Source organism: Amphiura filiformis, chromosome 9 (assembly GCF_039555335.1).
Source record: "Amphiura filiformis chromosome 9, Afil_fr2py, whole genome shotgun sequence".
NCBI classification, from domain to species: Eukaryota; Metazoa; Echinodermata; class Ophiuroidea; order Amphilepidida; family Amphiuridae; genus Amphiura; species Amphiura filiformis.
In genome coordinates, this window is record NC_092636.1 from 40,424,707 (window position 1) to 40,451,841 (window position 27,135).

The following is a 27,135-nucleotide window of genomic DNA, read 5'->3' on the forward strand; positions in this document are numbered from 1 at the left end:
TGCACATTCAACATTTTCAGGGGGCCCAAAGTCGATGTGGTCCACCTTCAAAGTTTATAAAACATCACTTTTATATAACTACAAGTCTTAAATTACAACTTTGCTAAGTCCCAGTAATTGTATAGGTTGACTTCATATAAAATGACAAGCCCAAAGTTAACCATTTTCTTATGATTGCATGTAGTGCAAAAAGGGTGCAAATGTGCCGAATTCGGAAGGTTGAAAGTCAAATTGACCCCAATATTGAAAATAAAATGGAAATAAAAGTAAATAGGGCCAATAACTATGCATCTAGTCATTTATTTTCAATATTGTGGCCATTTTGACTTTTAAACCTTCCGAATTCGGCACATTTGCAGTACATGCAATCATAAGAAAACGGTCAACTTTAGGCTTGTCGTTTTATATGAAGTCAATCTATAAAATGAATGGGATTGAGCAAAGTTGCAATTTAAGACTAGTAGTCATATAAAAGTGATGTTTTATAAATTTTGAAGGTTGACCACATCGACTTTGGGCCCCATGAAAATGTTGAATTTGCAATAAATTTCATCTTCGTGAGGGCGCTGTTCGAAATGTAAATGAGTTGTGACCCCAATTTTTGGGTATGCATTGTATTTATCCTATATATAGCATCGGTGACAAAAAAAATTAATCTGACAAAAATGTGAATTTAAGAGGCTAAACTTGCCAGTTTACAAAACATCTTCGTGAGGGCGCTGCACTCCAACTTTAAATGGCTACCATAGAAAATCTGTATATATTGAAAACGAAATGGAAATACAAGTAAATAGGGCCAATAACTACTCATCTAATCATTTATTTTTAATATTGTGGCCAATTTGACTTTCAAGCCTTCCGAATTCGGCACATTTGCACTACATGCAATCATAAGAAAATGGTCAACTTTGGGCTTGTCATTTTATATGAAGTCAACCTATACAATTACTGGGACTTAGCAAAGTTGTAATTTAAGACTAGTAGTTATATAAAAGTGATGTTTTATAAATTTTGAAGGTGGACCACATCGACTTTGGGCCCCTGAAAATGTTGAATTTGCAATAAATTTCATCTTCGTGAGGGCGCTGTTCGAAATATAAATGAGTTGTGACCCCAATTTTTTGGGTATGCATTGTATTTATCCTATATATAGCATCGGTGACAACAAAAATAATTAATCTGACAAAAATGTGAATTTAGGGGGCTAAACTTGCCAGTTTACAAAACATTATATTTTGTCCTGCATATTTAATGACCCCGTGACACAACGCGCAATTACAGATTTTTTTTTATTTTTATTTTTTTGACAAATTGGGCATGCAGTTAGTGTGTATGCAAAGTTTCAGACCTCTCTTTCTTTTTATAAAGAAGGCACAGACTCCCAAAGATGAAATTTATTTAAGGGGTAACTTTTGGGTCCAAATTTAGACCTCCCTACTCCAACTTTAAATGCCTGCCAAAGAAAATCCGTAAGAGCTACAGACCTCAAATTTGCAGGTTTTAATATTTGTACAGGTACAACATATGACTAAAATATAAAGCAAATCTGAGGGGGTCAGGTGGGGCGCCTCCTTGATTTGATCTGGAGTGACCCGTATATAAAATTGAAATAAAATTCTCTGCCTCCTAAACCACATAATTTTTAGCACGATTGGGTATCACGAATCGTTATATGATGTGCAGTTAATATTCATATATTATTTTATACATAGGATGCTTCAGTTTTAACACAAACATGTGTGCAATAAATTAGCATTAAAAATTGTCTTATTTTAGCAGCATTCTAGAAACTCTGGCGTACGGCGATGACGGCTGTATGTCCATTGTATGTTTTACTCGCACGATTATGCGATGAATGTTCATTTCAATTAAAAAGAGATTTCAGAATATCTTCTAAAAGGGAGCGAACGCCAAGCATTAAGCCATACATAGGCTCTTACTTAATTTTACAACATACGAAATCATTTTAACCAGTTGAAATAAGTGCGAGAATCCGTAGACACAATAAAGAACAGAAGACTTCTTTAAGTTTATAACGGAAGTTTGGAAAAGGAGTCAATGAAATCATTTTCAGCTTCTGACAAAAAGTGTGGGCGATTTAAATCCTTTCATATCAGCAATATCCGTCAAAGGATTTGATAAGATCACCATCTGACAAATATTTAATATTATTTATTATTTCAATAATCAAGTATTTATACTTTGTGATGTGGCATAGTACTCGAATATGGTGACTTTCACTGCTGTCTACTTGTTAAACTAACAACAGTCGATGATCCTCTATTTAAAGTTTTATTACCCCAATATGAGATTCGTGACTTGACGAGATATGTTCTTATCAACTATCATTAAGTCCCATCGTGGTCGCGAGGCAAACAAAGATTTTACCCACTTTCGACACGATGAAAGGCATTTTCACTTGAATCTTTAATCTTCTGTCTGTGAGTAGTGATTGAATTTCATGTTTTAGATCGCATGTACATTAAATATTAAATTGTTTCAATGAAACTCAAATGTGACAATTTGAGTTCGTAATTAATTCCGCTGAAATTATCACGTTGGCCAGTTTATGACAAGATCGGTTTCTAAAGCAGATATCGACAACGGTGAAACACGTTGACCATTGACCATATAGTCCATGCATGAGTATAAACTGCAATGCACCATCCTTAATTTAATTATAACAGTGTAATTTTACAAATCAAGATGATAAATTATGATTAATTTTAAGCGGGATCAAGTTTGGAGAGGGTGAAAGACACAATGATGTTTTTATCAACATCCGCAAAGTAGCCTGTATTTAACAACAATAAGTATAATAAAGTTCAGGGTTATTGCTACGGAAGATGAGCAGGTTAGTCTATGTTCACTTTGCACCACAGAAGTGCCGTGTTCGGGCATTTGCTTTCCAGTCCATACTTACTCTCACAGGGTCATCTGGTTTCTTGCTGTATCTAAAATGTACTTTCTACCATTGATGATCTGCTTGCCCGGGCTGTCTTGTATCCCGAATTGAATATGATAAATAAAGGTGTTGGTAAATGGTGCAAATGCTCTTAGTAGCCCAAAAACCGCCTATAAATTCAAAAACCCATCCATGCACCCGAAAAGTATCCACCTGATTTGTAGATTAACTTATAAAAGGCCATAAAGCTATAACGTTGGAAATAAATTTCAAAAGAAATCACGCAATGTTGCATTTAAAAGTTAGCCTTTGAATAAACATCAATGACAAGTTGCTTTAGACTACATGTATTTAGTCTGTCTCGGTCTCCATGTTGTGAAATATTGATGGAATGGATTTCGTCCTATACCCAAAAGCCGTTACCTGTTGCCAATAATGTTTCAAGTTTTATGAAATATGTAGTAGGAAGAAAGGTAGAAATGAGTTTTAGCCTGGAAATCATTATATCAATAATTTGGCAGACATATTGTAGGATTCCAATATTTTACTAAATTGGTTTTGGTTGAATAAAACTGACCTTGGCTTTCAATTATTTTGACCACATTTTATATGTTCTTTCGCCTATAGTAGTGCTTAGCCAATTAAAGACATTATCATCCACCTCAAAGGGTGAGGAAAGTTGTGTTTTGCGATAATGTGGGAAAAATCTAAAAAATAAACTAACGCAATTAATTTATTTCATTACCCTGTTAACAAACAGAAAAATATATCAAAACGAAGCGTACTTTCAGAGCGACTTGCTTCAGCCCATTTGTGTTGGAATGTTTGTAAAAAAGCAATACTTTAATGAGAACCCTTAAAATATCACCTGTCGCTGTTAAGGGGGTACTACACCCATCACATTTTTTTGCGGGTTTTTTTTATTTTGTGAAGAAATGAGAAAAAAAAAATTGGTCAAAGTGGTATGCAAAATGAAGGGGCAAATCTTCTCGTTCTATTGGTGGTATTGATAATAATGTAGCTTACATGCTTTTAATTGTACAAGCCAAAGAGAGGTACATGATGACCCCATCACAATTTTGATCATATTTGCAATTTCAGAACTGCTGACGTGAATCCACTTTACACACTTATTTATCAGCAATGGCAGACCCTAATAGTACCAAAATATTTTTTTTTTGGAAATGCATTAATTATGCACAGCTTTGAAAACACGAATATGCATCAATTTCATGTTATCAATGAAATTAAACTTATTTTCCCCCTTCCAGTTGACAATGATATGCAAAATTTGTGTTCACAAGGCAGCACATTTGTTGTTTCAGGTTTGATACGGTTGAAATTAAAGAACAGTCAAAACAGTCAATTTTCAGTATTAGGTGAATTTTTGCTCAGTTTTCTGAGAAAATAGAAAGCTTACAAAATACGATAATAATGTGAATCGGTATGTTCACAGTGGTAAAACCTCAATATTAAACTGTTGGACACACCCTAAAACTTCATGTGTAGTAACGGTTTCGTCACTTACCTGTAGCGGGTGTGTATTCCTTCCACTTTGAGAAAAAGATGAAAAATCCGTGTGAAACTTGGAACTGATAAAATCACTGCTCGCTTCGAAGATAAGCCGACGAAATCGACGCCATATTTTTATAATTGGTTTTGACCTTTGACTAAGGTTGCGCGATACTCGATACCGCGGATTCTCTGATACCGGTACGCGTACGATACCGTACTTTACAGACATGACAGAATAGGCCTAAAGAATTATTTAATGGAACGTATTGAAAAAAATATTAGAAAATTGAAAACAAATATAAACAAATATTCTAATCTCTCATTCTCTATTAGCGACTTCAGGTAGCGAATAAATTGTGTGGTAGGTCTAGACTATCTCCAACTCTAGAGTGATGCAGAATCCCGGGTGCAGAATTCACTGCTTTTATTGGAGTATAAATGATCCAGATCCAGATCTCGCAGCCCGGGCTCACCGCTAGGCCTAGGCCTACATTGTACAGTGTTTTGAATAATCCAATGGATTGTCTATGGGATATGCACTCCGCAGCACATCATGGCGGGTATTGGCGGGGCATGTAGGCCTACACGATAAAACATTTCAGGGTGTGTTTGTTATGTTATATTTATTACGGTAAAAATCCCGATTTTGAAAAATGTTACGGTGCTTTAAGGCCGTATAAAATTAATGTTTTGGTTCTCGTCCAGAGGATTTTCATGAATGGATGAGGGAGGGAGGTGTTTTTTTTTTTTTTTCCAATGTAAAATTAGCATTGTCAGTAGTTTTCGGTCTTCTTAAAAAGTGCTCGAGGAAACGATGAGGCCCTTTTTTTCTTTTCAAATGTGAGATTCTGAGGATAAACCCCTAGAGTACCACAAAAAGACTTGGAAGTGATGCTTGTTCTCTAATAAACTTATTTATATGAAGATTTCATAAATCATTCCAAAGTCTAAAAAAATTGAAGAATCTAAAAAAATATAAAAAATCTGACAAATCCCAGAAATTGAGGAGGGAGGGGACGAGAACCAAAATATTAATTTTACACGGCCTAAATAACAATTGTTTTCCTAATGTACGTACATGTAAAGTCACAAAACACTTTTCAGCTACCTACCGTATCATTCACATTTAGAAGTGTATAGAAACTAGTTTACGCTGAGGGATGATTTCATATAATTTTTAACAAAAAGGATTTTTCACACATCTGAGTTTTGGTGACCTTGAGCATTGTAAAGTGGCAATGTTCGATCCCAATCAAAGTAATTGCAAATCTTTTACTAAACATTTTCAGTACAAAAACACGGTTTAAAATATGTTACGAAAGATTTGAAACTAGCCAATTGTAGGCCTATTGGTTTTGTTTACAATCAACACACAAATTGTGTTAATAATGTTTTAAACTTAAATTGTCAACAGAAAGAGTCAGCTGATCATCAGGTTTTATGTCTTCTTTTAACAAGAGTGGAAACAAAGGAACCCGAAGAATGTGCAAAAAGTTATTGACTTCGGCTAGCATCTTAAAATTAAACTTTGAGTCAAAAATAAGCTTTGTTTCATTAATTAAAAAGAAAGTTGTAAAGTTGTTGTATCTTGTTAGTAAAGTGAAGTTTGCTACTGTTTTTATTATTACCTGTGTTGCGATTCGAAATCCCACAAAGAGTAAGCAAGTTCGTTATTAAATGTGGTAGGCCTCAGTACCCCCTCCCCTCCCCCAACATACACATTGACTCATTTAAGGCGCGGATTCAGTGGGCTGAGTAATTGAGTAGGCCGATGTCTAAATAATCGCACAGTCAGGACGATTGGAAGTAGGTCCTATATAGGCCTGCGATTATTTTAGGTATTGCTTGAAGGCGGGTCCTCGTCCTAAAAGCATGTGAAAATTACTGCGGGTCCGCCGATATGCAGGGCCCTCACATTTTGCCACCAAAGTCAGTATTAAGACGGACTCCATACCGACTTCATCGATTTATGCATGCTTTAGTAATTGCCAATCTCAAGTTTTGCAAATTGAGTTCGGGCCCTTTTTTCTGTTTAAAGCAATTGATTCAAATAGTAGTACAGTGTAAAAACAATGCACCGAATGGCTTCAATTCGACCTTCATCTTGCAAATTTTTCAAACTCCTCAGACTAACCCTTGCGTAGTGGATAAACATATGATCATTTTCGCTCTTCTTCCAACATTTGCAAATTTAAGCCCTATGTTAACACAATTTGCGGTATAGGCTTACAGGGAAAACTTGTCCAAGGAAGGTTTCATAGACCATCATTTAACAAATTCGCGGCTTTTTCAAACTACAATTTTACACACTAGTACCAAAATGGTCCACCAAAACACTTCAATTTTCTTCATTTTACACTCCCCTGCGTAATCGATATACAAGTGGCCATTTTCGCTTCTTCTTTCGCCGATTTATGTTTAAAACAATTTATAGGCCTACGACAATAGGGAAACTTGTCCAAGAAAGGCTTCATGAACCGCACATTTCACAAATATTCGGCCGCCAAACTACAATTTTACACCGTGAGTAATAGCGCCAAAATTGTCCACCAAATCGCATCAATTAGATCTTCATTTTGCACCAGTTTCTTATTTCTGAGGGGGGAACATCCTCCATCAGACAACCTCCTGCGTCGCGCAAGCGCGCTCCGCGGCCATTTTTTTAAAATTTTATTTTATTTTTTCTAAAAATTCGGCCGCCACCCCCTGACTGCTCTAGATTGACAATCGACAAAAGCTGGTATCGCCCATCCCTATGGAGAGTGACATCCGTTGACATCACAGACCAGGCGGTGATGGAAGCGATATCGCCAATTTTGAGGTCGCCATTAGATTTAACACATAATCATGAAATCGTCACAAAGAATTCTAAATTTGTTATGTGGTGTCAAAGCAAAATTATCTTACTCTAAAACCGTCGGGGTACGACAAAGTACCCCACTGCAAGTATGATAATTTTCTATTTGTAATTGCTAACCGTGTATATTGAATGGGGCTGTCAGTGTATCTTCGCCAGCCTCGTACGTCACGTGTTGCGCTTCCTACGCCGCCTGTCACAGACGTAAAAAGTGGATCGCTAAAAAAATAAGCGTCCTTACCAACCAGTCAACTTTAAGACAAATGGATGAAAAGACACACTTTTACAAAGTTTTTTCATAATTATTTTTATTTCACATGATCCGTGTATATATCGCCTAGCTATAAATGAAAAAATATTTTTTTAGACCAATCAAACCAATATATGGGTGTAGTACGGCCTTAAAGCCATATCTTTATATTTGCTGCCACAGTCGGATTTGAACAAAATTGGCATTCAGTTGGCGGAAAAATTACCGATTGAATTTTGCATCTCCGACACCTAATTTGGAACATTTTGTAATACGATTTGAATTATGACGATGAAAGATGTGAATGCAACATGTAATATATGAACAACAGCGATTGCTATCTTTTCAGTCTAATAGATTAAAGGAACTTAAACTTAAATTACAAATAAAAAATATCTTTAAATAAAATGATATGTCTCTTTATGTGAAAACTTAAAAACTTAAACTTAAACTTAAAAGTGTCAGTTTATCAGTTCAATGCAGTGTCAAATTCAGTCATTAAAATAAATAAAATAATACGTCGATATCAGTATTATAGGTTTGCTTACCAATAACTATTAATATTCAAGAACTAGTGGCATCTCTGTTACTAGTTGTTTCGCCTTATAAAGTCTTGAAATTATTGTTTTTATTTTTATTACAGTTATATTAGCAATTCTTGAAAGTACACTACCCAGAGATGATCGATATTGGCAAACAATGTTCTTATTCTTTTTACCCCAAATCAAATAATGCTGACGGCTAAAAGTACAAGCTGATATGGACATTACTTACATTAGCTTAGAATTTCCTTTCCAAAATTATGAACACGATACAGGAAGAATCTTGCAAATTGGGTTTTGAGGTTAGGTAATATTTTAATTGGTAATTTTCAATCAATTTAAGGAATCGGATATCAATGTTTGCACAGTATTTTTGTGTGTGACCTAAGAGCACGCCAGACACGCCAAATTGCATTATGAATACGAGGAATGTCCTGCTGATATCAAATAATTTTGATTTTTTTTAAATTCGCGCTATAATACAAACTTTATGGCAAATTATTCAAACTAATATTTTTAGGCCTTTTGGAGGAAATGTATATATCTTCAATACTATGCAAACGTTGATATCCGATTCCTTAAAATTTTTCAAATGATGGACGGCTTTTCATCCCTCGTTGACCGAGTATTATCACATCCATGGAGCAAGCGCGGCGCTGAAAACACTAAAGGTGCAGGAAATAGATGAAAGTGCTATACAGGGTGTATCAAAATAAAGTATACAGTTTCAAAAATTGCCACTAGTTAAAAAAGTATGAAGTATTTGGTCAAAATGCTATAGTTAACAGCTGGATCGACATCTTATCCTTCCATAACTGTAAAGTCACTGGTGACCATCAATATGGACTATTTTTGGGAGCAACAAGAAAATCACATATTTAACCACTTACTTTAAAGTAATTGACTGTCTTAGTCTTCCACTTGGCCACTAGGGCATGACCACCATTCCTCTGTATGTAGATATCACCTCTCCTCAACATGGCATTCACACCCGGTCTTATGAGAGACGTCCTGCCTGGTGATGTCAACTTATTGTGCAAGTATGTGTCCTTGGAGTTCATCAAAGTCTGCAGGAGGACTTGTTGATTGGGCTCTTTTGTCCTTTTCTCATAGTGACGTATTTGCGCAACGGTTTCACATAATGATGTATTTGCACGACGTATTTTATTTAATATTTATTTTTGGCAGAATAAGTTAAGCTCTGATAGTGATAAGTGAATTACATTGAAAAGGTATTTGCATTACTGTTAAGACATCAGAAACAAATTTGTTCGATCTTTAGATCGACCGTCGATGCTGCTTCGATGTTTGTAATTAATGAACTAACGACTAATTAATCAGAATTAATGCTAAATTTATACTTTTTAATGTCAATACAGGCAAAGATTTATTATGTTATCAATATTAATAATGGTCAATCAATTAATTTCATAAATAACAAGGATTGACCAAGCATCGATGGTCAATCGAAAGATCGCACTAATTTGTTTCTATTACCTAAGCAGGTTTTAATCGACAATAATATAATGTTTTATCAAGAGTATGCAGCAAATGAAAATCGCTAAATTTTCAAATTCGATTTCTCGAAATGCGTATTTTGCATAATTATAATTTCTGATTTGGAATCTACAGTTTATTGATCATGAAACCCTGAGTAAAAATCTGAAAGCTGGTATTCACAATGGGCAAGTGGATTACGGAGAAGTTTACCTTTGTAGTGACAAACATTTTGTTCCAATTAGTTCTAAGTGAACTTAACTTGGTTCCATCAGTAAAAGGGTTGTAAATAGAGGTAATATGTGCCAATTATGTGCTCAATTAAAAGAGAGCCAAAATACAGAATAGCTTCAGAAAGAAGAACAAAATAATAACGAAAGCCAAACTGTAATGGATTATGAATTTACAAAGACTCGTGGTACTCATATAGAGTAAGCCAAAGAATGAAGGTACTAGTTGTGTTCACCCCTGTATTTCCTAAATAAAGACAAATATGTCAAAATTAAAACAAGCAGCCAATACCTGCACTCATTATCTCTGATTTAAGACCTTATTTTGTTGAAGTTGGTTGAAAATTAAAGAAACGGTGATCTAAAACAGAATAAAGAAACGAATTCAAAAGTTGCACTTTTGTGTTCTAATCAATGAAAGTACGACGCTTGTTATAATGTGCTAATCAACGGAAGCACGGCGCTAGTTCTCTTGTTCGCGAACGCTTTGTGTACAATGCAGTAGGGCATGCAATGAAGCAAACTTTTAAATTGGCACCTTCCGTAACTTTTTGGACTTTTGTGTCTTTATCTCTTGAATAATTTCAACGAATGATATCTTAAATTCAACGAATGAGGTCTTAAATTCGAGCTATTGGTTGCTGGTTCCCCCTGTCTTTGTTTTATAGGATATACAGGAGGTGAGCATAACTGGTACCTTCATTCTTTGGCTTACTGTAATTGTCGTGAAGGGTTAGTTCCCCAATGTGTCACGGGTGACCTACTAAGTGAACTACTAATCATTACACAAGCTAACAATATGGTGATCCCCAAACACAATTCTTATTTAAAGTTAATATCATATAAAATAACCAATTCTAATCACAAAATACTCCCACATAATAAATGTTTTCTTTTTCACTTTTCACGTATCGTTTCTTATTTTAGTCTTGCATTTTCATAATTGTGAAGTTCAACGCACTTGTTTTATTCCCTAACTGATTATATGGGTGTTTATAAGAAATATGAGAGTAGTTTAGGCATAGTATAGATAATATGTTATAATGCGTGGAATAAGGAATATGAAATGGCTTTTGAAAAATTGCCTTTTAAATCAATTGTATCATTTTTTTTTATTGTAACAACATCTTTGAATTAGATACACAATATGTGTACAGAGCTAAGCACGAGTGAAAATTTTGACAATGTGAGGTGGAATAATTCTTAACACACGTTTTAAAAATATGATAGTCCCGAAGGCAAATGAGCTGAATTCATTGTAATTCGATGCATGAATTGTTTTGATGGTTTGAATTAGAGCTGGCTGTAAAAATATCGCACGGTTTTTGACGGTGTTTTTGTATCATTATGCATCGAAATATTGGTAATATCATATTGAGTGGGCGCTGGATCATTGATTTGTGCTATATTCTTTAACTGTACAAGCCGTATCAAAATGATTGGTACCCATCAGTTTTCATTGATAATGGATAAGTCTGACACATCAAAATTCAACATAAGATCCATATCCAATCTGTAGATAAATTGTATAACAAGTCATAAACTATACATTCTGGACATTTCAAGAGTATGCAATGTTGCATTTAGAAGAGTCACATGTTTTCAATAAAATCATAATTGGTGGGTACCAATCATTTTGATACAGCCTGTATAACATTTAAAGATTAAAAAAACAAGCTGAAAAGATAAATTCGGAGGTGAGACAAAACCAAGTGTGATTTTTATTTTAGACTTACTGAAGTGAAAAATATGTACATGCAGAATCATCATTTATGTATATTGCCTTGAAAATCATAAAAAGCGATCAACTCAAAATTATTTTATTAGTTTATTTATAAACCAAGTTTTAATATTTCAAAATGTTTTATATGCTTTTTGACCCAGAAATGTATGAATTTGATGCGAAATCGTGATGAAAAATAATATATTGCTAGTCAGATTCAGGAAGAGAAAATCTCATTACACACGTTAATTACCTCACAATCCAAACATAAACGGTCAAGTTCATGGAGAATGTTACAAATGTTTCACTATTTCGTTTTTTCTGTAGGGAATATGTTTTATCATTAAAATCGGATATGAAAAACTAACAAAAATACAGCACAAATGGACATCATTATTTGTGTGCATAATACAAATTATAAGAATTTATACAGAAGAGATAGATAACACTTATAAATGCTGTATCTTGAAAATGAGATTACTCTGATGCTAGAATCTCGGCAAGGAAAGTCAGGTGAAATAAAGAAAAATATTTCTGCTTGATTTTGTGTGCCTTTTGAGCGTTAAATGTTTCAAAAATTCAAAATGAACAAAATGCGAGAGACTATGATGTCATCAACATGATGACAATATATATTCATGAGGAATTATTTTTGCTCTTTCAAGAAAGAAATAGTTAACAAATGGTTGGATTTCATCACACGACCTTCTAGCAACTGTATCTAGAAATTTGTGAAAGTTACTTGTAAATTTTTGCCATAAACAAGCATTTTGTATGGTTACTGACCAGCTTATTAGCGCGGTTCATCAGACATTGGGACTTTCTTTACCACGGGTTTACTGCCCTCTGTTGATGACAGGAGTTGAACTCTTATCAAGGCGATATAAGAAGTGCAGGGCCGTGACTAGCGTATTGCCCGATTGAAAAGGCCAAAATTCAAAATGCAATATTTTATATAATAATAAATCACCCGCAACTTCACTCTTCAGGCATTGATAGTCTATATGAAAGTATGAAAGCGATCACAAAATGGACCATATCAAATATCGCAGAAAAAAATAAATGACAGGGATAATCTGTGTTCTTATCCTCGTGCTCAGGTGGTCTGAGATTTGGGATTTGGAGATATCTATTTTACAAGGTACCTAGCCCAAGTTAATGATGGGTTTCTTAAAAACTTTAGGGCTGTTTTGTTCTGTATCACACTCAAACACACATATCATATCCGGTAGGATTAGCATGATTACGTCCGTGTCCATTTTGTCGATGTGTTGACACTGACAGGCCTGGTAATACCAAACAACACAAGGTCAACGCACCACTCTGGACAACCTTTTTTGAACTGTCCATTCCTTTAACCAATAAAGAAAAATCAAACAACAAATTTCTTCTTCAAAGGGGACACACCATTAAATCCTACCGCAAGACGTAACCTTTAGCTACACGCTTATTAATAGAGCGCGTAGCAGGACATAAGACCCTGTTTACGATATTCCCAAAGGACTTATATAGGGTTTGAAGACCATGCCTAGGTCTTTGTCATGTATTAGGTCCCCCCGGGGGGCACTCAACACATATGACCATACGGGTATGCTCCCCCGGAAAAACCCCCCTTTTTGGATTTCGCAGCTCCGAAAGACCCCCTATATTTGACCAAAATAGAGCTCCGAAAGACCCCCTATATTTGACCAAAATAAAGCTCCGAAAGACCCTTGATTTTGATCATTTCGCAGCTCCAAAAGTCCCCATTTTACTTGTTCACAGCTCCAAAAGACCCCCTTTTATCGGTATGCCGTCAGTTCCCAAAGACCCACCTCCTCAAAATTCCGGGGAACATACCCACCAAAATTTTTCGATGTGCCCCCCCATGGATTAGGTCCTCTTTTTCGTTGGGGTATGTTTATGCCCAAGTCATCGGAAAACCTAATATTATGTGCATATTGTAATAGACAAGCAAGCAAAATTGAATGGAACACACGAAAGATAATATTTGTAGAAATGTGGCGTACCGAGCGAAGGGGCGGGAAATAAGCCAAAATAAAATTGCAAATTGCGCATTTGTACCGGTACAGTCATTCTTGTGGCTGTTCAATAAGACGACTTCGTAATTTTGCCCCTCCTTTTACCTTTAATATGTTGGATAAAGCTATGGGATACTTCATGATCCACAGCCTCATCCCCACTTACACCAAGAAACCTAGGTCAACATAGATACATAGGACAACATTCTGTTGAGACCCACTACATTCACAAGACGTGTACTTATCCGTGGAACAATGTGGTGTCATTGTAAAGGAGAATTGATATGTAACAATTTATGAGATATAGATGCTTGACAATACTTTCCAAACTTTTGTTGAGGAGTATAATAAAAATAAAATCATGTTATTACAAAATGGATTTATGGTCTTCTTTGCTAAGATTAAATTGACAAAATTGGTCAATCGATACGCGATTTATAAAATTTAATCTAACTTAATCTGCAAATTACATATCGGTTGTCAGTTTTGCAAAACTTATTAATTTGGTCAATTTCATTTCCTGTCGAAATATGGCAAGTAATAAGAGGCCGAAATTTACTGCAATATATAGAATGACATATCGAGTAATATTGAGAAACTGTTATATATTTATAATTAAGCCGATCATGAAGTCGCAACATTTATATCCTTGTTAAAAGAATTATTGTATCTAATTAGGGAATTTGCCATTTGGTCTAATGCCATTTGGTCTAATATCCATTTCGTCTACATCCATTTCATCTAAACCCATTTGGTCTATATCCACTACGTCCCTTAATCATTTAACAATTTGGTCCGATAACCATTTGGTCCGATAACCATTTAGTCTAATAACCAATAAGTCTAAAACCATTTAGTCTAACAACCATTTAGTCTAATACCCATTTGGTCTATATCTAATAGGTCTAATAGCCATTTGGTCTAATACTCATTTGGTCTACAAACCATTTAGTCTTACAAGCATTTAGTTTATTAATAAATAGACGAAATGGTATTAGACTAACTGGTTATTAGACCATACGAGTACTAGACCTAACGGTTATTAGACCAAATAGGTATTAGACCAAATGGTTATTAAAGAAATATTAGACCAAATGGTTATTAGACTATATGGTTAGTAGACATACCGGTTATTAGACCAAACAATATTAGACTAAATGGACATTAGACTATATGATTATTAGACTACGTGGCAACTAGCCTTTCTGGTAATAGACCAATTGAATATAGACTAAATGGGAATTAGACGAAATGGTATTTGACGAAATGGCAATAGACCTCTAATTATAAGGTTGATCAATTTTATTTTATAAAAAATCTTGATTATTACGTGAACACCCGAACACGCCAAAGGAAAGAATATGGTAAGCAAAATGAATGTGTTTTTATTAATTAAACAACTAAACGATAGTTTGCATATCGCCAGCAAAGGGAAAGAACATAGGATTACTTGCATCAAAGGGATATTAAAATATTCCAGACGATGGTTGTAAATGTCATTTTAATGAGGCAACAGGCAATATCGTAAGCAGAAACAGACAATGTGGTGGCAACAATGTCTGGACGTTGGACGCAATATTTTTCCCTGATGTGCATATTTCCCGTTTCCGTATTTCCCAAAATATATTTCCCAGTACAATGTAAACATTTTCAGTTTAAAAAAAATTGGATTAAAAATGAATGGGGAAAAATCTGCCAATACCCGGTCTAGAACTCGGGAATACTGCTTGACAGGTAAGGGAGCCAACCACTAAGCCAATGTTACAAGTACGCCAATTTTAACATACCGTAGCCCCCCCCCCCCCAAAGAGTGAAACACTATAATGTGTGTGTATAATCACACCCCAACTGATTTAGACTAGTAACATATTGCTTGATAACATAAATGTGACGTGTCATGTCAAAAGGAGACACTTTTGGGCAGGATCATAAATGGAGAAATAGCCAAGAATCTCCACGGAGGCGATTTTTTTTTCACAATTTTTGCGAATTTGTGATGCTATTAATGTTAAACATATTGTCTGATAGTTTCAGACCGGAATATAACTGGCATCTTGTATTTTACAGACATTTTTCAAGGAAATTCCTACTCTCAACATTGTCAATAATATTTTTAAATGCCGATATCTCAATTTCCAATTTTATAATACTATAACTTACGAACTCAATATAGTCGCTTAGGAATGTCCGATTTCAGTGGGGAAAACGGTGTTGTGGAGAAAATATCTCTATATTTAAGATATGTAAAAACCTCAAAATTGATAACCTGCCCAAAAGTGTCTCCTTTTGACATGACACGTCACAAATATACTTTTGGAATTATTTGTCATAATTTTGTGTTTACGTGGTAAACGCGACGTCAAATTTTTGACTGCCTCCGGTAACATCAAAGCGTACCAACAGTGTTATGTTTGTGTGTCGCTCATAGAGGTAACTTAAAGCAATAATGTGCGATTAAAAGATAACTATGAGATCACTTTTAATTTCGGGCCGAAGAAAGGTAAACATAGAAAATCGCAATTTGATTCCAGCATCTATATCGTCCAATGCAGAACGGTAAACTGCATATCCGTCTTTACACGCTTTTCAATGGGAAATGAACTTTGCTGCTTGGATGATGTCACGAGAGGTTAGCATTTATTCCGTATTGAAAAGCGTGTAAAGACGGATATGCAGTCGACTGGCCTCAATGTGTGTATCAATACATGGATATCGATCTGCTGAATTTTCCGTAGCTTACGGATTTACCATACGCTGGCGAAGTGACGTAATAATCGGATTAACTACCATAGCAATAGGTGAAAACAATTTTGAATATATCGCGCTGCACTACAAGCAGGTTGTACTCATCACCTATGTATGTCTGGAATCAAAAGATTGAATACAATACCGGTCTTTTCAAAGATACTAAATTTTACAGGTGCGAGTGATCAGCATGATATGCTTCACTGCAAAGGTACCGCGTGAACGTACCAGTGCAGCGCTGTATATTCAAAACTTGTTTACACCTATTGCTATGTTAGTTAATCCGATTGTTATATAACTTTGACGGCGTATAGCGTTACAGGATGCAATTTTGAGTCGGTAATCTTTGCGTATAACATCTTCATTAAAACAACAAACAAGCTGCAAGAAATTCAAGAGCTCATAAAAACTTTTAAAAATAAAATAAGATGAAAAAAGCGATGAAAAGACAAAATCAAGCATCTGTATTAACCATTGACTGATTTCGTACATGATATATCTGATAATATCAAAGGTATCATGTAACAAACTAAGTAAACAAATAGTATGTAAGACGAACTAAACTGAAACTGTAAGAAGACGGATGTCCATGATGAAGCAGTATTAGAAGTGCCCTATTGAACTACAGTAGTTCACCAGGTTGATTCCGTCAGGAAGTCCATTGCCTAATAACAAGTTGATGATAAAACCTTAGAATGATATAAAAGCGCAAACATTTGTGTGGGTATATTTGAAGGTTATCAACTGCGTATTACCATTTGGGCGTCTCATCATAAGCTAGGCTTTCTGCAGATTGGATTTGTTTAAGCGCAAGTCTCACTCAAAACGGATGTGGTAATGGCTGATCACTAGTTTCTGAAAACCCTTTTTTCTTAGATAAAGAAAATATCAACTGGTCAAAAAGTTCTCCAATATTAGGTGCTTGGTTTTCTAATTATTTTGAGAAAAGAAAGCCGGATGTTAGATACACTATAAAGTGTTTCATGACGGGGCGGGGAACGGAAGAGTGCCGTGTTGGGAAGGTGTGTAGGTCTCGGAGGTCGCCGTATCTTTCAGAAATGAGAGATAGGAAAAATGGCTCGATAATTACGTGCGAACAAAATTATTCTGAAGGGGATAATAACAACTACGAGAAGCTCTTCTGAGAAAAAGTAAATCATTATAAGTTACTTTATGAACTTTAATTTGAGATGTGAGATCTCTTTCATTTTTACAGGAAAAGATCTCGAACAAAAAGTTGTAAAAGTTGAACCAAACCGTCGCAATACTAAAAACAGTAGGTAAAAAAATGTATGATAGTTACGTGCAGCACACACCAATAGTAATACAGTGTGCAAAATAAATCATATACCGGTTTCTGTACAAGACTATGTTGGCCGTGGCGGCGGAATGATAATAATAAACAATGGGTTTATATAGGCGCCATAATTGCCAAAGGATGCAAATCGCTAGAAAAAGAAGCATCAAATTAGAAAAAAGGTACAACAAAGCACAGACACTAGAAATTAGGGTTGGTAGGAGACCCTTTGTTTTGTGCGCCTTATAAATTTCCATATTATTTATTATCTTCATATCATGGTCCAAGTCACCTCAAGGTTTCTGATTGACGGACTGGGTGATATGTCATGACCATCAGAGAGAAGGATGTGCTTCTGCACAGTTTTGTTATGGACAGCGGTCGAAGAATAAAGAGCTTGTTCTTAGCGATGTTCAGCTTCAGCTTGTTACCGGTAACGAAATAATTCAACTCGTTAATTTCCGCGCAATTGATATGTTTAAAGAGCAAGCAGGACGCATCACATGTAAGTCAGGCTCAAAAACAACGAATAACTGAACATCATCAACGTAAAGGTGAAATTGGAGACTGTGACGACAGATGATCTAACCAATATAGGGTGGGTGTAGTAAGAGATTGGGGTCTTATAACAGAGCCATGTGGAACCAAATGCAGCAGCTGAACAGTCTGAGTGAGAAACACCTGACTAGTCATACCACAACGATAAGACCTTGAACCAGTTGGAGAGTAGGTGAGCTCAAAATTTTGACTCAACTGCAGCAAGAGGTTATCATCATGCACTGTTTCAAATGCAGCGGTAGATTCAAGCATTTAATACCAAAAGACATTTTTTTGTCATTGATAGCTCTCATGATGGAATTATGAACGGACAGAAGTGCCGACACAGTGATGTGAGCACTTCGATAAGCTGAATGGAGCGCCTCATACAGATTGCATGAATTGACACAACCGGAAACCACTAAAGACGACCTTCTCGATTATAACTTGCCAAGTAAAAGCAAATTAAAGAGACAGACCGGTAGTTACTCAACTGCTGCACATATCAATGGAGGAACCTTTAATGACATGATTTATGGTAGGCTTAAGAAGATCAGAAAGGAAGCAATCAGGGGACAGGAAAGCGTTCACGATCTTCAAGAAAATGAGTAGCGTAGAGCAACCAAGTGGACAAGGGGTTTATTAAATCAAATGTTTAGAAGGACATCTCATAATATATTTACTTCATCTGTTCCTAACTTCACGCTAAGCTTCAATGTAGGTGATATGTACCAGTGAAAGTTTTATTCTGCAGTGCCGCTTTTGATGCCGAGCGTGTTGCACATACTTGGTGAACCATCTGGGTTTGTTACGGACTGTGCGCGTTCTAATTGTGACTTGATAATGTTAAATATCTTTAAAGTTGATGGAGAAATAAAGTTAGACTGTGTGGAAAATTAATTATGAGAAATAATTTTAACACAGGTTTCTAGGAATATCAGTGCATGCAATCTGTGTGAGCCGCTCCAGCCAGCGTATCGTGGTTCTAAAAGCACCGAGGCGACACTACTCTCTGTTCTTGATTACACCATGAGAGTTATCGATGACCAAAGAGTCTTTTGGTAATGTTTGTACTTGTTTAAAGCTTACAAAAATGTCAACAATGTAGATGTTTTATAGTCATCGAAATATTCGGCCACGACGTTCAAAGTCTTGTCATCTTTCTTTGGGTTTGTTATTTTATAATGAACTAGCGGTTGTCATTTCAGAGACAGTAGACATAAAAGCACTTAACCAATTTTTCACTTAAGCTGCATGTAGATACACATATATACACTAAATGTCGAATTAATCAAAACCCACTCAAATGCCATAAATTGACAAACCATTCCACTGCTTCACTGCTAGAATTTGAATGATGATTTTATTTAGCATTTTATCTCTTTAAAGCCATACTGTACGATCTTACAATGTGAAATTGTGTGGTATTTTTTAAAACCTGATTTTATCCTATGTTTGTAATATTTATATATGTTCCAACTTACATTTAAATGCAAGGAATCCACGAAAATCATTATGTATGTAGGTTTAAGGGATCGGATAGCAACGTTTTCATAATGTTTTTTTGTGGAACATGAGAGCACATTAGACGCATCAAATTGCATTCTGAATACGAGGAATGTCTTGATATCAAATAATTTTGATTTTTTTAAAATTTACGATATAATACAAATTTTATGGCAAATGATTAAAAATTGATATTTTTGATATTTAACAGTCCTCGAAGTAATCTTTATAAAAAATATCAATTTTTAATAACTTGCCATAAAATATCACGAATTTCAAAAAATCAAAAATCATTTGATATCAGAAAGACATTCCTCGCATTCAGAATGCAATTTGATGTTCTCAGCCCGGGTTCTCAGGTCCCATAAAAATACTGTGCTAACGTTGTTATCCGATTCTTAACAGAGCAATCTTGAGCAATTTCGACATTAATTCGAAGTCTCCCATAGAAATCCACGCTTCATAGCTGCCAGTGGGGGTTCTTTTTCTTTACCTTTGAAATGGACAGAAACCCTTCCTGACAGTTATTACTGATATTTGAGGGTTGAGAATAAGAAAATCAAATTATGAGGTACTTCTAAAATAGCATTTCTGCGAGTTTCATACCTTGTGGGGCCCTATAAGCTATTTTCTTTGTGAGTACCATGTTTTATACACCACAAAGGAATTGTACCCCGCAAACTAATGCTGCAACGTACACAGTACCCCACAGGAATTCTCGCACAGGAGCACACACACACCCCCACACCCCTACGCACCCCTATATACACCCCATGTACAAAGGAGGAGGAATAGAGAGCACTAAAATTACAACACAGTGGTGCGTATGCTAATGGAACAATGTGACATAAAATTGGTCAATTGTTTAAGTCAACATGGTGGTTTCTTTCACTTTACCTTTGAAATGGACAGAAACCCTTCCTGACAGTTATTACTGATATTTGGGGTTGGGAATACGAAAATCAAATTATGAGGCACCTCTACAAATAGCATTTCTGCGAGTTTCATACCTTGTGAGCCCTATAAGTTATGTCTTTGTGAGAATCATGTTTTATACACCACAAAGAAATTGTACCCCACAAACTATTGCTGCAACTTACACAGTACCCCACATGAATTGTCGCACAGGAACACACACACATACACACCCCTACGCACCCCTATATACACCCCATGTATAAAGGAGGCGGGATAAAGGAGACTAAAATTACAACACAGTGGTGCGTATGCTAATGGAACAATGTGACATAAAATTTGTCAATTGTTTAAGTCAACATGGTGGTTTCTTTCACTTTACCTTTGAAATGGACAGAAACCTTTCCTGACAGTTATTACTGATATTTGGGGTTGGGAATAAGAAAATCATGAATTATGAGGTACCTCTACAAATAGCATTTCTGCGAGTTTCATACCTTGTGGGCCCTACAAGCTATTTTCTTTGTGAGAACCATGTTTTATACACCACAAAGAAAGTGTACCCCTCAAGCTATTGCTGCAACTACAGTACCCCACAAGAATTCTCGCACAGGAGCATACACCCCTACGCATACCTATATGTACCCCATGTATAAAGGAAGAGGGATATAGAGTACTAAAATTACAACACAGTAGTGCGTATGCTACTGGAACACTGTGACATAAAATTTGTCAATTGTTTTTAAGTCAACATGGTACAAAGTGCTTTTTTCCGACACGTCTACTTTTGATATACCCACTCTTAAGGTCATAACGCTATCACGTACCTGCGAGCCCAAAAGGTGCTATTTCTGCTATTGCTTTATATGCACTAGCTTTCACGCTAAAGCTACTCACGTGTTCGTTCGTTTTTGGTATCCATCGTGTAATAATTAATCAAATGTGGAACAGCATCTTTCATGTGCTATCGATATATTCAACTTTTTCACCGACACCAGGTGGCACTGTCAAAGAAATAATCAATTGGACTTACTTTACGCCCTATACTTCATGGCAGTCGCAAAGTACGTTACCCAGTATGAAAGAGGCGGAGACTCGTTGCGATTGCGCTTTACCGGTCAATCAGTGTGAATCGTTGTGACACTTAAAAATCGCGGTACAACTAAGTCACTTTGCAGTCTTAGACGGGACTTTAATAACCTAACATCAACGTAACAAGTGTTTTGGTCTTGTGGAGTGACAGTTGGATAGATTGTATAGGTGACAGATGTAGACGTTGACAGTGTTTTAAATTAACAGTTGAAATTATTGATTGAATTCTTAATGGTAAGTTTGATTTCACTACTTTCACATTTTTAAGTATACTTTTAATATTAAATATTGATAATATTTTCAGAGGATGACACGTGAGTGAAAAATTATGTTATAATACTGAATATTCTTTTACTATTTTGCTTCCTCTTTTTCATATCTTCTTCTTTTTCTTCTTCTTCTTGTCTACTTGTGTGCATTCTATTCGCCGTATAAGTGACGTAAGGATTAACTACCATAGCAACAGATGAATACAATTATTGTTGAATATATCGCACTGCACTACAACGTTCATGCGGTACCTATGCATTAAACCATTGATGTCAAATGCGGCCCATACACGATCAATTTGATTGATCAATAGGACTGGATACAAAATAATATTTCTCTTCAATATTATTGAAAAGAACTAAACCTGCTTGTAGTGCAGGGCGATATATTAAAAAGTCGTATTCATCTATTGCTATGGTAGATAATCCTTTTATTACGTCACTACTACGGCGAATAAATAAATCTGATGTTTGGTCATCAATTTTATCAGTGGCGTAGCGTCATGGGGAGGGGGGAACGGGGGTGTGCACGTGGCCCCCAATCGATCTCAAAATTTAGAAAATCCCATAGGAAAATTACCAACAAAATGGCTTGTGCCCCTCCAATCAGACCCGGTCCTCCCATTATGGTCGGTGCCCCCCAATATGATGACCCACGCTACGCCACTGAATTTTATCGATTTTCTTGATGTTAAAATGGGACTTGCATTACAAGCAATATATGTATAAAACGTCTCGTTGCTAATGTAAACCAAATTTCCTCCCACTGCGTATCACACAGCAATGCCTGTTTGTTCACTATGTTTTATATCATATACAATGTTATGATAGATTGAATTTTCTGTTAAGTCTGCTATAATTCAATACCGGTATATTCAAAGCACTATGTTCACATATGTAAATAATATCTAGGTTAATATTTCCATGATCATGATTAAGGTCTTGTTTCTGTAGCTTTAAAGCCTCGGAACTTTAATAATCCAAAAACTAAAAATATTGATATTTGTAAACTATCAATAGTTTATAGTTTCTAACTATATTACATAAAGCAAGTGAACATGGTGGGCACATCTTACCTACTCTCCCAATTTGACGGTGTAAGGTTTTACAACCGTTTAAATTTGATCACGGATATTGTGTATAGACTAAAGTTTCTCTATTCTGAAGAAGCTTTAAAACAACTAGCTGATGAATTATTTTAGCTAGTGTGAAATCATTAGAGCATCAACACAGCATCTATACCCCCAAGTGTCTCTTTGTATTGTCTAACGAAGTATTGACAGAGACGGGGGAGATTGCCCTCATTTTGGACCACTTGAAGCAGTCAAGTTAGCTCGATCGAAATGGCGTTTGACTATGGTGAGAGAGAGGTTGCGTGTTCGAACCCTGGCGGTTCCTAGTATACGCTCTCGTGGAAAATTGAGTTAGCTTGAAATTCCCTTGGGCAAGGAACTTACTGTTAATTGTCTCGTTGTAACCCGTACGAAACTCGGAGAGCTGATCCTGGTTGTGAAGGTTATTTGTGGAATGTCTAGAGTGTGCGCTCTTGTAGCAGCAAAGTCCCTGAATTGTTGCGTTAACAACATAAACTATTTAAAAATAGTTTATGGAATGATGTGGGCCGTAGTGGCCAGCGACAACCTGTAAAGTATGCTGAAGCTTGTGGATCAACGTCTAGTCGTTGTGCCTGTGCGTAGCGCACCATAAATCACTGCGCTTTTTTTACCCTTGTTTTAGAGCTTATTCATGAATAGAGTCACCCGAGATTGATTCGCATCGACGGGTTCTAACCTAGTCTTAATTTAAATTAATCATGGCGTTCCAATTGGACATTCGGGTCAATTAGATTGTTAGTGTTTCCAATAAACGTTTCTCGAACACAAGCCGCATTAAATAAAGACAAACAGATGAACAGATTGGAAAAAATGGACTGCTCTCTTCTATTCAAGGTCACGACTCAAAATTTGTGTACTACTTTCTCTAATTGAAAAAAAAGGAAAGGGAAGCCCAACTTTAGTTTCTGATATGTTATACATCAACATCAACTCTCATCAAAAGGAAACAAGAAAAAATTATAATGTTGCACCCAATTAAGGATTCGGATAGCAACGTTTGCACAGTATTTTTTGTGGGACCTGAGAGCACATCAGACACACCAAATTGCATTTTGAATATGAGGAGTGTCCTTCTGATATCAAATAATTTTGATTCTTTGAAATTCGCGAGAAAATACAAATTTTATGGCAAATTATTAAAAATTTATATTTTTGTAATACTTTTCATATTTAACAGTCCTCGAAGTAAACTTTATAAATCTAATTGTATGTACAGAAAGTGTATGTAGCTTGGAGGAAAAGCCACCCATCGTTTGAAAATTTTGACCTTTCGTACTGAAGATATACATTTCTTTTAAAAATTTAGGTCTTTTGGGGAAAAATGTGTATCTTTAATACTAAAGGTCAAACTTTTCAAACGATGGACGGCTTTTCCTCCCAGCTACATACACTTCAGAATGTATTTGATTTGAGTGTTCGGATACTTTATGTGCGCAATATAATATGTGAATTAGGCGAATATGAATAATGGGTTTTGGCATTGATGGTTGCTTGAAGGCAGATTCGATTCGATTTCCACATGTTAAGCATTAGCAATGTTATAGGAACATTATTATTTTAGAAAATGATATTCCGTACTTTATTCTTAGTCGTTGGTTTGGCTCAATCTTTAAGTAAATAATGTGATTTCCATATTTCAACATCCACCCATCAACCATATCTACACTACATACACAACAACTATCGTTGTGAATTATGATTCGTAGAACTCCACTCAGTTCAATGCACAACATATTGCAACAGCATTTTCAATCTGTGAAAAGTTTAATTTGATTTTCAATAAAACATTGACAAACAGTCGATCTGTCCTGATTTTGTTTTATACCGTCAAGTTAGCACCGTTATTCTTAGTAAGATTAATAAAGACAAAATATGGTGGAGAAAGGGGAAGTTTTACTCGACAAAATTCAACCATGATGAATTGATAAAGTATATTTACTTTCTGAAATCGGATAGATTGATGTTCGGCAAGTACACGATCGGGTATTATACGATTCGTTACCGGTAAATAGATATTTACTGTTCAAATATTGCAACATTTCTGAAAGCTTGACGCTGTCAATGTACTTCAGACTCGGGCTTACACGCTATTGAAATCTGCCCGACAGCGATTCTTTGGGCAAAAATATCCACTTGATTGGTCATATTAATCGCTCGCCGATAGTAAAGTAAAGTAACTTATTATCTACCCACACCCCACGCGTAAGATGTATTGAATAGGAATTTTACAGAGCTCAAAGACATAGGTCTATTCAACGTACTTCAAACAAATGCATCATGAAGAAGAACTTCTATAAGTCGACAATGATGAAGTATTAATACACACACTACACATCGAATCTTTCCGATTCTACATTACGTAATTATGGCAAGATGTGCCCTAGTAACACAACGAAATGGTGTTCTATTTGGTGGTATACATACTCAAGTTACAAAATGGCGGAAGTATATACAAGAAATCGTATAATGCATGGAGGGTGATGCTTTTGGTACAGAGAATACCAGGAAGGCTTCAGTATTGGAGCCAAAGAGTATAATTAGCCTGGGTTAAGTTTCCTGGAAATGGTGACAGGAGAAAGTTGCACTACAGAAGTGGTGATAAGAAGAAAGCAACATGGAAAGAAGACAGCAATATTGAAAGATTGCGAGACTGAAAATATTCGACTGCAATGATAGGTCACGTACTCACGTGAGTACCGCACTTTTATTACGTCACGAGGATGGCCGTAGTGTCCTTGACGTGATTAAAGGCGTTCATTTTTGCGGTAGTCGCATGACCTTAGTATTGCAGTTGAAGATTTTCAGTCTTTTTCAGGTCGCAATCTTTGAAATATTTCTGTCTTCTTTCCATGTCGGTTTCTTCTGATCACTTCTTCTGTTCAACACTCTACGTCATCATTTTGGACACCTTATTTAAGCTAAATAAACCCTTCCAACCCCTATACTGAAGCCTTATGAATATTCTATGAAAGAAAAGTCTCACCCTCTCTCCATTTCTTGGACTTTCGCCATTTTAAGCTCTCGTAGCCTAAGTATTTTACCACCAAATTGAACACCATTTGTGACTAGGCTAGTATTAACTGTTTTATGGATAGAATCTTAACATATGTTACGTAATGTAGAATTGATAGAAGCCGATTGAGTGTTTACTTATTTTGAGCAAAAAACGTTATTTTTGAAATGTTGCAATACATGTACTTATGTGTAGTGTGTAGTAACTTATTCTTTAACTGTATTTCTAACTCAGTTAGAACTTCACCAGCTTGTTAATGTTTTAATGTGATGCCCCTACTTGTACTATTTTAAGTCAATCAAATTCAAATTTATTTGGTGACAGGAATTCATGACAGGGAGGAGCCTAGTTAAGCGTTACTGTTACCCTATGCGTGAAAGCCGGGTTGCGGATATTTGTCTTATTGTTGAAAGATAAAAAGGGGACTTTCATGTTTCAGATCTATTTGACCGATGAGCGAGCAACAAAAATATTCGATTTACATTAACAATGGTAGAATGATTTGTTTCATACTAAACACGTCAAATAAAGAAAGTCCGCAATTATGTAACCCATCCTAAACCAAAACCTGATCTTGTTATGACAATTTGAAAAGGGCGTGTGCAGAATCTTATTAGCTCCAATTTGACACCAAACACTCTAAATTTACAAATATTATGGTAATTTTATATTATCCTGCCACCTCTTGCATATTGAGATAGGTATGATATATTTGTGAACAGATGGGACAAGGATCCTCTCACCAATAAGTGCTATCCCTGCATGCATTGCAGTGGATCCAAAGAGTAAACGTTCAAAACTGAAAATAACTAAGACCACTCAGATATTTGGGCATGTGAATAGCTTCTGAAAACTTCATTAAAGCATTGAGCTTATTTGTTAAACAAAGCGAGTAATTTAATTAAACTTTGAACATGAAGTACTTTGTATGTATTTAGTTTATTAAGCGACTGAACTAAAACAAGGAATTTCTGTTTGCTATAAATGTTTCCTTTTTTTCATTCATTTTGTACAACATACATGCAATAGATTGTACTTTTTTTACCAAGGGTCAAACATTAAGAATTTGTTTTCCATGTTTTAAGGATTTCTGCTTCTGTATTTTG

General features: G+C 35.7%; 1 protein-coding gene across 1 annotated transcript in view; it reads left to right on the forward strand.

Moving 5' to 3' along the window:
* The first annotated feature begins 21,646 nt into the window (after positions 1-21,646).
* The window catches only part of LOC140160996 (gastrin-releasing peptide receptor-like), a 46,286-nt gene continuing 40,797 nt past the window's right edge, over positions 21,647-27,135 (forward strand). Inside the window, exon 1 of the mRNA XM_072184362.1 lies at positions 21,647-21,866. Coding sequence (XP_072040463.1) covers positions 21,864-21,866 — 3 coding nt within the window. The 5' untranslated portion in view covers positions 21,647-21,863. The remainder of the gene's footprint in view (positions 21,867-27,135) is intronic.